Genomic DNA, 12,102 nt, shown 5'->3' on the forward strand with positions numbered 1-12,102 from the left:
GCCGCTGCTCCAGTAGAAGAAGAAGCTGCCAAGGTTGAGGAGCCAGCTGTTGAGGAAGCTGCTCCTGTAGAAGAAGAAGCAGCTGTTGCTCCTGTAGTAGAGGAAGCCGCTCCTGAAGTCGAGGAGAAGGCTGTTGAGGAAGCTGCACCAGTCGAAGCTGCCGTTGAAGAGCCAGCCGTCGAGGAAGCTGCCGCTCCCGTCGAAGAAGCCGCTGCTCCCGTCGAAGAAGCTCCAGTAGAAGCTGCAGTGGAAGAGCCTGTTGCTGAAGAAGCTGTCGCTCCCGTAGAGGAAGTTGCTCCAGTAGAAGCCGCAGTCGAAGAGCCAGTAGCCGCTCCAGTCGAAGAGGTCGAAGAGCCCGTTGCTGAAGCCGCTCCAGTAGAAGCCGCCGTCGAAGAGCCAGTATCTGCTCCAGTCGAGGAGGTCGCTGCTCCAGTTGAAGAAGCAGCCGCCCCAGTAGTGGAAGAGAAGGCTGTTGAAGAGGAAGCTCCAGCTGTAAGTCAAACGTGGTACACTTTGGCATGGTTCGGATCCGTTCTCAAACATCATTCTATAGGCTGAACATGGTTTGAGCACTGGTGCCATTGCTGGTATTGCTGGTGTTGCTGGTCTTGGAGGTCTAGCTGCCGCTGGTGCCGGAATTGCTGGTGTCTTTGGTCATCACGATGCTGCCCCAGAAGCTGCTCCTGTCGAAGAGGCTGCTGCTCCAGTAAGTTGTTGATAGCGTTAGGTGTCTGTTGATATTTGTCTGAGACGATTCCAATAGGCTGTTGAAGAGAAGGCTGTTGAAGCTGCGCCCGTCGAAGAAGCTGCTGCTCCAGTAGAGGAAGTAGCTGCTCCCGTAGATGAAGCTACACCTGAAGCTGAAGAGAAGGCTGTGGAGGAAGCTGCTCCCGTTGAGGAGGTTGCTGCTCCAGTAGAGGAAGTAGCTGCTCCCGTAGAAGAAGCTGCACCTGAAGTCGAAGAAAAGGCTGTCGAAGAAGCCGCTCCAGTTGAAGAAGTAGCTGCTCCAGTCGAAGAAGAAGTCGCAGCCCCTGTAGAAGAAGCCGCTCCAGTAGAAGCTGCAGCTGAAGAAGAAGTAGCTGCTCCAGTGGAGGAAGCTGCTCCTGCAGTTGAAGAGAAGGCTGTTGAGGAGGCCGCTCCAGTTGAAGAAGAAGTCGCAGCCCCCGTAGAAGAAGCCGCACCAGTAGAAGCTGCAGCTGAAGAAGAAGTAGCCGCTCCAGTGGAGGAAGCTGCTCCTGCAGTTGAAGAGAAGGCTGTTGAGGAGGCCGCTCCTGTTGAAGAAGTAGCTGCTCCAGTCGAAGAAGAAGTTGCAGCCCCTGCAGAAGAAGCTGCTCCAGAAGCCGAGGCTGCTCCAGTTGAAGAACCAGCCGTGGAAGAAGCTGCTGCCCCCGTCGAGGAAGTTGCAGCTCCAGTCGAAGCTACAGTAGAAGAGCCAGTCGTCGAAGCTGCTCCAGTAGAAGCTGCAGCTGAAGAAGAAGTAGCCGCTCCAGTGGAGGAAGCTGCTCCTGCAGTTGAAGAGAAGGCTGTTGAGGAGGCCGCTCCAGTTGAAGAAGTAGCTGCTCCAGTCGAAGAAGAAGTCGCTGCCCCTGCAGAAGAAGCTGCTCCAGAAGTCGAAGCTGCTCCAGTTGAAGAACCAGCCGTGGAAGAAGCTGCTGCCCCCGTCGAGGAAGTTGCAGCTCCAGTCGAAGCTACAGTAGAAGAGCCAGTCGTCGAAGCTGCTCCAGTCGAAGCTACTGTTGAGGAGCCAGTCGCTCCCGCCGAAGAAGTCGCCGCTCCCGCCGAAGAAGTTGCTGCTCCAGTAGAAGCCACAGCCGAGGAGCCAGTAGCTGCTCCAGTTGAAGACGCAGCCGCCCCAGTAGTAGAAGAGAAGGCTGTTGAAGAGGAAGCAGCTCCAGCTGTAAGTCAAACGTGGAACGCTGTGGCATGGTTCGGATCCGTTCTCAAACATCATTCTATAGGCTGAACATGGTTTGAGCACTGGTGCCATTGCTGGTATTGCTGGTGTTGCTGGTCTTGGAGGTCTCACTGCCGCTGGTGCCGGAATTGCTGGTGTCTTTGGTCACCACGATGCTGCTCCTGAAGCTGAGGCTGCTGCTCCAGTCGAAGAAACTGCTGCTTCAGTAAGTTGATGATTTTGTGAGGTGTCTCGGTTGATATTTGCTAAATTCGATTTTAAAAGGCTGTTGAAGAAGCTGCCCCCGTCGAGGAAGCTGCTGCTCCAGTAGAAGCAGCCGCTCCCGAAGTTGAAGAAAAGGCTGTAGAAGAAGTCGCTCCAGTCGAAGAAGCGGCTGCCCCAATAGAAGAAGCCGCTCCAGTAGAACCTGCAGTTGAAGAATCTGCTCCAGCTATAGAAGAAGCTGCTCCTGAAGTCGAGGCCACTCCAGTTGAGGAAGTTGCTGCTCCAATAGCAGAAGAAGCTGCTCCAGTTGAGGAAGTTGCTGCTCCAGTTGAAGAAGCTGCAGAGCCAGTCGTTGAAGAAACTCCAGTCGAAGCTGCAGTTGAAGAACCAGTCGCTGAAGAAACTCCAGTCGAAGCTGCAGTTGAAGAACCAGTCGCTGAAGAAACTCCCGCTGCCGTAGAGGAGGTTGCTGCTCCAGCCGAAGAAGTCGCTGCCCCTGTTGAAGAAGAAGCTGCCCCAGCTGTTGAAGAAGCTGCCGTTCCAGTAAGCTGATCATTCCGTAAGGCGTTGTTCGAAGTTTGCTAAATTTGATTTCAATAGGCTGTTGAAGAAGCTACTCCAGTCGAAGAAGTCGCGGCTCCAGTCGAGGAAGCTGCTCCAGTGGAAAGTGCGGTTGAGGAACCAGCTGTTGAAGAAGTCGCTGCTCCCGTGGAAGAAGTTGAGGCTGCTCCAGTTGAGGAAGTCGCCGCTCCAGTAGCGGAAGAAGCTGCACCTGCTGTCGAAGAAACACCGGTTGAAGAAGCTACTCCTGCCGAAGAAGCCGCCGCTGAAGAAGTCGCTGCGCCTGAAGTTGAAGAAGCTGCCCCAGTAGTCGAAGAGGCTGCTCCAGTGGAATCTGCAGTCGAGGAGCCAGCAGTAGAGGAATCCGTTCCTGCTGAAGAAGCTGTAGAGCCTGTAGTCGAAGAAGCTGCCCCAGTCGAAGAAGTTGCACCAGTTGAACCAGTCGTAGAAGAAACTCCAGTTGAAGAGCCCACAGTCGAAGAAGAGCCAATAACTGAAGCAGAACCTGCAGTTGAAGCCGAGGTAAGTCGATGTTTATCCAAACACGGTGTTGTATCCAGATTGCCTAAACATGTTGTTCGTACCATCTAGGAGACACCATATCAAAAATTCGAAGCGATGGAAGCCCTCGAGCAGACAAAGGTTGAAGCCGAAGAACCAGTGGAAACCGCCGCTGCTGCTGTATGTACCTTCTCGGATCGCCAATTGAAAACTGAATCCAACTGACGCCATCCCGTCCACTTTATAGGAAGATGAATAAACCTGATATCGCATAATTCAAAACCAAAATATTCAACATAATCTCTCTTGCTCTAGACTATCTGTTTATTACTGTCATCAGCCTCCACAACACCACTTATGGGTATATATCTCCTTTTAGTACGTGAAGAATTTAATGGAACCGAATCCTTTTTTCCCCAAATACAATCATAATAGCTACCATTTTTTGCTTTGCGATGTTGGAATTGATCATGAGATCAAGTAATGTTGCTTCTTTGAAACACGTGTATATCTTGTATATGATCTTATATGATATACACCTGTTTCAAAGAAGCAACATTATTCCGTCACCCCATCAATGCTCCAAATTTAACGATCCTAAAGCGTTACGCGAGGATATCGCCAACAGTGCAATTTTGTAAAGCATGTATTGAAGTCCTTCAACTTCATTCCATATTCAACATCCTCTCAACACCTCGTGAGCCTCTTGTTTTTCGTGGTGGGATGGGATTGTGCATTCGAACAATCGATACGCCCCATCTCGGAGGGCCTTGAAGAAATCGTTGAGAGTTTGGAAGGTATTTCATGGTCGTTATTATACTTTTGAGCCATACTAGATGACAGTTTTGAAGTTGCGGCAAGAATTACTTTGGATCTAACCAGGCTTCTGTTTCTCGATCTGCTCGCTATAAGCGGCAATCATCAGAAGGAGATTAGATTCACATCGAGGCAGTCCTTGTGTATCCATTTTGCGCCACAGTATATGGAGATAAATTGGGAAATTTGGAAATGCTGTATGTTGAATATTGGAAGGTTGTCGAAAAGCCTTGAACAGCTTTCCAGGCCACTCCCCTGATCTCTAAAGATGATTGCACGTAACAAAGGCAAGGCTCTTTGTTCAATGATGGTAAACTTGCGTGCTTTGTGGCAAACACATTTCATCGCACTTGACTGCAAAATACACGCTGGAAAGTCAGCAATTGGACGCAATCAGGACTCCGAATTCCGGATAGCATTTAATGCACCTGGACTGGTACTGACGATTAGTCAACGGGAAGTGAGGTCGAAACCCTGAAACTCAAGTGAAGCAGCCGATGATGCTACCGTTGAGAGCACGTCGTTGGACGTAAGCAAGACTCCTTTCCTAGCATTCGATAGAGAGGAACCGTATCCACGTCGAAATTTTTTTTTGGCTCATGTATTCTATTGGGATTATAGTCCCGCAAATTTACGATTATTACAACACTTAAAACCCACTAAAGTTGCTAATTACTCCCCATATGTTACTGGAATTACGTTTGCGTCAGCCCCTCAACTTAGTTGTGACCAACCACCTCCCCGTATCCACGTCGAAATTTTGCAAAATATTCAAGTGAGGTAAACGACGATTCAGAATGAGCTTCTCCAGTAGAACAATCATTAGCTCAAAATCTCCCCGATAGTGAAACGGTATCACTCGTCCCTGTCACGGACGCAGCCTGGGTTCGACTCCCAGTCGAGGAGTTCATTTTTTCTTTTAAGTGATTCAAAAAATGTATTTTAAACCGATCTATAGCAATAATCTACACCAAAAAGCAGCACCTCGAAATTCATAGACCCCAAATAGGATCCCCCAAACGACGACGACCGACAAGTTGTCGCGCAATACCCTTCATGATACAGAATCCAACACGGCGGAAGACAAAGTTCTGAGCAACTATACCCCGCATTTTTTCCCCCCGCTTCCAAAAGTGATAAAGGAGATTTGCACATTATCTCCCAGAAAGCAGATAGAACGTCGTACAGTACAAAACGAACCACCAAGCTGGAAGGTCAAAGAAACTCATAATTTACATCTATCAGCGGCAACTAGAACATTCATGTTGTTCCAACCGATGCAATGGTTGCTGCAACTTCAATACGATAGGTATTGGGCCTGCCCCCTAACTCGTGAAGAATATCAAAGAAGGGTCAATTTGCCAAGATACTCCCTCATTCCGAACTGTCTCGAAAGAGTAAAGCTAGTGTGTCTAGTAGTACCCAAAGACCTAGCAAACACATCAACGACCAGTTGGACTGACGAATCCCTTCGATCAACTCTCATTACTGCTGCTATTATATTCTCACGAGAACAGGTAGGAAATCTGATACTTCCGCTTTCTGCAGTATGCTGAGCAAGGTATGTTAACCATACATGTGACAAGAGGGGGTTCTCCCAATGATCGAATATGGGTTTTATGTCTGGCTTGATTAGGATCGAGATCATTAGGACAAGCTGCCAGCTCCAAAGGTGGAATCGCAGGTTAGTATTCATTTGCCATTTCAGATGGGCTGGAAGGTTAATCCAACCTCCCACCACTTAGCAATGAATGCAGTCGTCCTGAATGAGAAGCGAAACTTGGTAAAAAGAGCTGCTCAAAATGGCAAACGAGGTAAAAAAATTATATGGTTGATTGATATTAGAACTAACGTTTTTGTCATTAGGTAATGAGATTCGGTATGCAAGACTTGTCCCAAACATCACTGGGACTTATAAATGTGTGCACTGTGGTAAGGATTCAAACATTTACAATACTGGTGGTAAGGCAAACTTGTGCGGAAGCTGCCAAAAAAGAGCAGCGTGGGACTATTAAAACGTGTAAAAATCCGAATTGTGGGTGTCGCAAAGCAAAACTGTAATTCGTCTCGTGTAATTGCGAGGACATGTTCGATTTGTTTTTGCTACAAGATATACATTTTGACTTTTTTCGTCACTACATGATATATTTTTTGCTAGATGCAGTGGGATTTTTAGAAAACAACTAAACGTCAGAGCAAAGAAAACAAAACCAACTTCAATCAGCGTGCATTAACAAACTTCGACATGGCCTTATTGGCTATGAGAGACCAAAAAGAAAGAATTGCGGTCAGACCGAAGCGATTGTGGCAAAATTCAAGAAAAACGCTTAATACTCGTGGTTCGTGTGATTACCTTCAGCAGCAGCGTGGCGTCTCAGTTCTCCTGAGAGCAAGAGTTCCGTTGCAGCTTTGATATCTTTAGGTGCCAGAGTCTTGACTTTATCTTTCTTCAACAAGACCGCAGCCTCATGTGCCAACCTTGTAATTGAGGTTCGGAGTTAGATTGATTTCTCACAGGTAAATCAAGGCTGATTGCATACCTTTCGAAAACATCGTGAATCAAATCATCTGCCACACTCATTCCTTGTCGCGAAATGCCAAGATCGGGGGCTACTTGTTTCAAAACTAAGAGATATGAGTTGCGTGAGCACACGATCAGAGTAGATTGCAATTTCGAGCACTATTCGACCTAGCCAAATACAGGAACATACCTCGATATATATACAGTGAGAAGCGGTCTTTTTCTCGAGCAGACTTCTTTCCGAGATGTCGCATTTGCCTTGCTGCTTTGGTCTGTTTTGGTTTCGTTGCAAGTGCGTGTATAGTTTTGATGGACTTCTTGGCAGATACAGGTGCCTTTTGAGCAACTGGTGCTTTCCCAGCAGGAGGCCTCTTCACACTTCGTGGTGGAGTTGGGAGGACTATTCCAGCTCCAGTTGTCGTAGGAGTAACTTCACGTCTCGGCATCGTTCCAGATTGTTTTTGTACAATACGTTCATCTTCAGGGTCAGGAGTATCACCCTCATACTGAGGTGGAATATAGTTCTGCTGGTCACGCTCGTACTGAGGTGGCTCCTCATCTTCATCTTCTTCGAATGCTTCACGTTGTTGTTGTCGTTGATGATCTTCTTCTTCGAGTGCTTCACGCACCGCCTGTAGCCTGCCTCCGAGTTCTTCTATCAGAATACGTTCCAACTCGTCATCTTGTGCGGCTTCTTCCATACTTTTTTCACGCCCATCGGGAGAGACTCGAGATTGATTACGAGCGACTTTGACTATGGGATTTATGGTCTCAGGTGAAGGTGGTGGTGTGGAATCACGTGCTTGGTATGAGCTTTGACGAGGCTTCTCTAAATGATATTGACGTACATAAGCTTCCTCTGCTTCTTCTTCATGGACAGGAGTTGGGGTTGCCCTCCTCCGGCCCATGACGTCTTCTCCTTCTTGGTCATCATCACTGCCTATATAATTTCGTTTACGATTCGAAACAGCAGCAGAGGATGGATGACCCTCCTCTCCAGATGCAAGACCACGAGGTCTTCGCCCATCAAACCCAGGTGTTGGAGCTGAATGACTTCCCACTTGATATATGCGACGAGGTTGTTGACCATCGACAAAAGGTGTTCTTCGGCTTTCGGCTTCAGATTCACGTCGTTCGGCTTGGAGACGACTTTTCATTTCGAGTCGACTGCGAATGCTCTTATCATTGCCTGATGTGGGCTTACTATGAGCGATGCTGGAAGTCGAGAGATGACGTTCATAGCCAGATAGGACACGTGCATTTTGATGTACATGCATTTGGGCGACACTGATGCGAGGACGGATGACATCTGCATCATCGTCCTCCTCTTCTTCTTCTGCCGTCCCACCCGCTTCCTCTGGAGAGTGACGACCAGTATGAGAATGACCAGTACGAGTATGATTATCACCACTAGTATAACTGTGACTGCGGCCACGAGAAGCTCGAGGATTATAGTCATCCTCGTCTTCAGCGTCGTCAGGGTGACGATTGGATTGAGACAAGTCAAAGTTGCTATCAACAAGATTTTGCAGACTCGGAGTGATCCTCATTGATGACTGCGAGAGTGGTTGGGATGTCTGCTGTATGGTATACTAGCATATATAATAAAATCAGACAGTCAGTTGTACTTCATTCGTTAAAGATTGCAAGAGAAACCAATGTATGTGCAGATGTGCGGCTCACCTCCAAATCCGTGATAGTAGTGATGTGAGTGTCCTCTTCCATCTTGCAAAGATCGTATATAATTGAGGCTATTTTGCTCTGTTGTCTGCCTAGAGCGAACGTCCTTGAGTCCAGTGTTTTTGACTTTTTGAAGTTGGAGCAGACGCAAACCAAAACCGCACTGCTCGAGACTCGGCGTCTCAGAGGAGCGAGACACATCTATTTACCATTCTACCAATGGCCACCGATGCGGACTCAACCAAAAGATCGCGGAAAGCTGTTGCTCTGGCATGGTAGGTTTATTTGCAGAACTGACGCGCTGAAGCAATAAGAAACAAGGCGATCAGCTTCCAAATATTATAATTTAATGTCTCCCCTCACTCATTTAGGGTCTCCTCAGTATTGGAACAGGCCAACATCTCTGTGGATCCCGCCCGAAATTTAATGGACGAACTACGTGCGGGACAGTTGCCATGTAGGATTATCAACCATCTTCTCCCTGGATCTATCGAATCATTCAACCACTCGGACTCTCCGTTCTCTGTCGTCGAGAATCTGAATGCTTTCAAAGCCAGTACGTATTTTACGTCTTTCTGGCGTCAACCAACTCGCTCATCACAATCTCATATAGCTTCGTCAAAATATGGGGTCGAAAAGAAATATCTAGTCTCACCGTTAGATTTCTTGAGTGGAGATCCTAGAGGTGATGAAACAATGATCTCCCATCTGCTGGCCTTAGCTCTGGCTGCTTCCTCACACAACCTGACCGTGAATGGCTTCAATGCCGATGAGACGAGATCTCTACTTGTAAATGTCCCCGCTACAGAATGGTCGCCAGAGCCCAAACACACCATCTTCTCCTCAACCCAAGACACCCCTAACGCAGACATACCTCCTTCTGGACAATTAAGCAGAAGAGCCTCCCACGACTTTATTCCACTGGCAGAGGATACAGACCCATCTTTACAACGCATATATGCAAAGATCGATTCCGTGGATGTCACTCAGGGCAAGCTCCTCAAAGGCCAAATCGACATGAAGCTGAAACTGGTGAGTAGCCGACCGTACAAAAACCTACAAATCCCTTCAAAATTGCTAAAACTACATCTAAATGTTATCAGGAAAGAGCCGATCAACGAGATTCCACTCTACATCAGAAAGTCGACCTGCTTTCGAACGGCCTTTTGGGCGCGTTCGACGCCATGTTCAAGAGATTACATGATTTGGAAGCTTCACAGAAAGAGCTCTTAGAAAAAGTCAGTGAAATGTCGAAAACACGACCAGCATCATCGTATGCTGAAAGTCCAGCTGAAGATGATGACGGCCGAGGACATGCTCGAAGACCTTACGGAAAACTGTCTCATCTTTCTCCCGATGTTGCTACTTCAAACGACTCTTTCGCTATATCACCGGCAAAATTGGACAGTGCACCATCTACTTTAACGTTGTCAAGTCCAACGGCACCAAAGTTATTTGCAAAGTTGCCACCAGAAGTCCTCAATGCTGGTCTAACCAAAGCAGAAATGATGCGACTGTCTGTTGTTTATGAGTTGATTGAGACCGAGTCAGATTATGTCAAAGACCTCGGCACCATGATCAACGTGAGTGAAGTTTGTACCCATTGTTTTGTTTTTCGTCAGTATTGACCATTTTTCTCTACAGTACCACAAGGCCCAAATGATGAAGGGATCGCTATTGCCAGAAGCCGAGATTCAACAACTTTTCGCAAATGTCGATCAGCTCTTAGTCGCTAATCAAGTACGCCCAAACAATACACCGCAAATGTTACAAGTCATTACTTACATTTCCCAAATTGAACTAGGAATTTTTGGTAAAACTGGTAGCTCGAAAAGAAGCAAATGTCGTCATACAGGAAATAGGAGATGTCATTGCAGACTGTGCTGATGTAAGTTTGTCCTCAGTCTGCGATGATTCAACGTCTAAGATTATAGTCATATATCATACCCTATTTATAGTCATTCAAGGTTTACACTCAATATTGTGGGAACTATCCTATCGCCATGAAGCTGGTTCATAGCCTACAAGCAAGACCAGACTTCAAGCCACTATTGGAAAAGTGGATGAACAGCCCAGAGTGTCGTGGTCTAAGCTTGGAATCCTTCTTGATTAAGCCCGTGCAGCGTATTTGCAAGTAAGGTTTTGATGTTTGAATTGATATCCAAGATAGTCTCTGAGGTTTCTGCCTTAAAGGTATCCCCTATTGCTGAAAGAACTACTCCGCCACACCGACAAGTCCAGCAAAGACCATCTGAACTTGACTACGGCAGAAGAAAAGATTGCTGCTGTTGTTACTATAGTAAACGAAGGCACGAGAGCTCTGGGTGAGCGAGAGAGGATGATAACGCTACAGGGTCGTATTGATTCTCCCATCGTAAGTTTCTGAACAATAACTTTAGAATTGAAGGCCTTCGTGTACTGACTGTGCTTTGAAATCTCTAGCCTCTGGCACTTGAAGACAAGAAACTCATTCGAGATGGAGCGCTGATACAAATAATCGCCGGTGGAAAAGCCAAAGATAGGCATATTTTCCTGTTTAACGACACCATGTTGATTTGCAAGACTGCTGTGAAGGGTCGCTACCCACTAGAAAATCAGTATATGTTGGCAGAACTCATTCTCAAGACAGAAGTCAAGCCTGGCACCGTAGTAGCCGAATCCATACCAAAAGGTCATCGTTGGGTCTTCCAGCTCTTATTGGTTGGAGAAAAGAAGGAAACCATTTTATTATCTGCCGCAACAGAAGAAGAGAAGGTGAAATGGTGCGACTTGTTTGCTGATGCTTGCAAGAAGGCCATTGAAGAGGCTGCCAAAGATCACCGGTCTGGAAAGCGCATTTCAGCTCTACCACTAAGTGCGCTGTCTCGTCAAATGTCTGACCGTGTTCCTGGACGTCCACAACTCGGATCTCGCACTGTTCGTGGACCTACTGCTGGTGGTGTGCACAGAAATGTTTCAGTTAGCACTACCAAGACGAAATGGGTCAGTTGCGCTGTCAGCTTCTCGTTGATCATTTTGCACGGAAATCTCGATTTTGACATTGTTTCTGCATTGTAGGGTACTGTGCGCATGAAGTCGGTGACTCAACCTTCGGTATATGTGAAATCATTCTGTTCGTATTGGGATATGAGCCTAACAAAACTCGTTTAATCCAGCCTACTGGTGAAGAAATGACTGAAGTGCAGCCTCCAGAAATCGTAAGTCTTTGCTGGTCGCTTTGTGCACAAAGAAGCAGATTCTAACTATAATCCAAATAGGAACCTGAAATGGTCGACATCAATGGTGTTGTTTGGAAGAGAGCTCTATCCGCCTTCGGCATGACATACTACTAGTACGTGGACAATTCGGAAGACATGATTGACCTGTTCTACCTACCTAGAAGGATTCGTTAGACTAACGAATCTCAAACCATCTCTAGCAATACTCATACTCGAGAATCTCTGTGGCGATTACCTGACGGATATATCATTCTGGATCCTGAGACTGGCAAACCTGTTGACTTGACCACAGATCCTGTCTTTGGAGAGCCCGACCAAGTCGACGCAGCGTCCACTGATGAAGAGATTGCTTCTGGTGACTATCCCATGCTCGAGAATGTTGATGGACATCCAGAATGGAAGAAAGTTGACAGGGGTGAAGGAATTGTTTACTACTTCCGTGTTGACACTCAAGAGACCAGTTGGTTTGCTCCGTAAGTTTGGTTGGTGCGTTTTCATTCAATATCGTGACTGATACTGATATTTCCATGTGTAGAGGTGCTGAGGAAGCTTAGAATTGCCTTTTATATTTCGAACGCTGTGTACCTTACCTTTAATACTTTAATATTACATTACACTTTCTGTTCAAGGTCGCATTTGAGAAAGGTTAAGGTCTACGAGTCATCAGTTTTGTTGCCATCTTAGCA

General features: G+C 46.9%; 2 protein-coding genes across 2 annotated transcripts; one reads left to right on the top strand and one right to left on the bottom strand.

The window, feature by feature from the left end:
• Positions 1 to 6,217: 6,217 nt before the first annotated feature.
• On the bottom strand, positions 6,218 to 8,243 carry SmJEL517_g05681 (uncharacterized protein; the record flags this gene model as incomplete). Its single annotated transcript, XM_031171607.1, has 5 exons — positions 6,218 to 6,255; positions 6,351 to 6,475; positions 6,538 to 6,622; positions 6,709 to 8,110; positions 8,202 to 8,243. The coding sequence occupies 5 exons, from the start codon at positions 8,241 to 8,243 to the stop codon at positions 6,218 to 6,220; spliced, it is 1,692 nt and encodes a 563-aa protein (XP_031022415.1).
• Positions 8,244 to 8,417: 174 nt separating this feature from the next.
• Positions 8,418 to 11,970, top strand: SmJEL517_g05682 (uncharacterized protein; the record flags this gene model as incomplete). The annotated part of the gene is made up of 14 exons (XM_031171608.1): positions 8,418 to 8,473; positions 8,570 to 8,754; positions 8,812 to 9,230; positions 9,302 to 9,781; positions 9,843 to 9,938; positions 10,003 to 10,086; positions 10,157 to 10,332; positions 10,392 to 10,572; positions 10,641 to 11,180; positions 11,256 to 11,291; positions 11,354 to 11,395; positions 11,456 to 11,529; positions 11,617 to 11,889; positions 11,952 to 11,970. The coding sequence occupies 14 exons, from the start codon at positions 8,418 to 8,420 to the stop codon at positions 11,968 to 11,970; spliced, it is 2,661 nt and encodes an 886-aa protein (XP_031022413.1).
• Between the last annotated feature and the right edge of the window lie 132 nt (positions 11,971 to 12,102).

This window comes from Synchytrium microbalum (genome assembly GCF_006535985.1).
Source record: "Synchytrium microbalum strain JEL517 chromosome Unknown SmJEL517_scf0055, whole genome shotgun sequence".
Lineage (NCBI taxonomy): Eukaryota > Fungi > Chytridiomycota > Chytridiomycetes > Synchytriales > Synchytriaceae > Synchytrium > Synchytrium microbalum.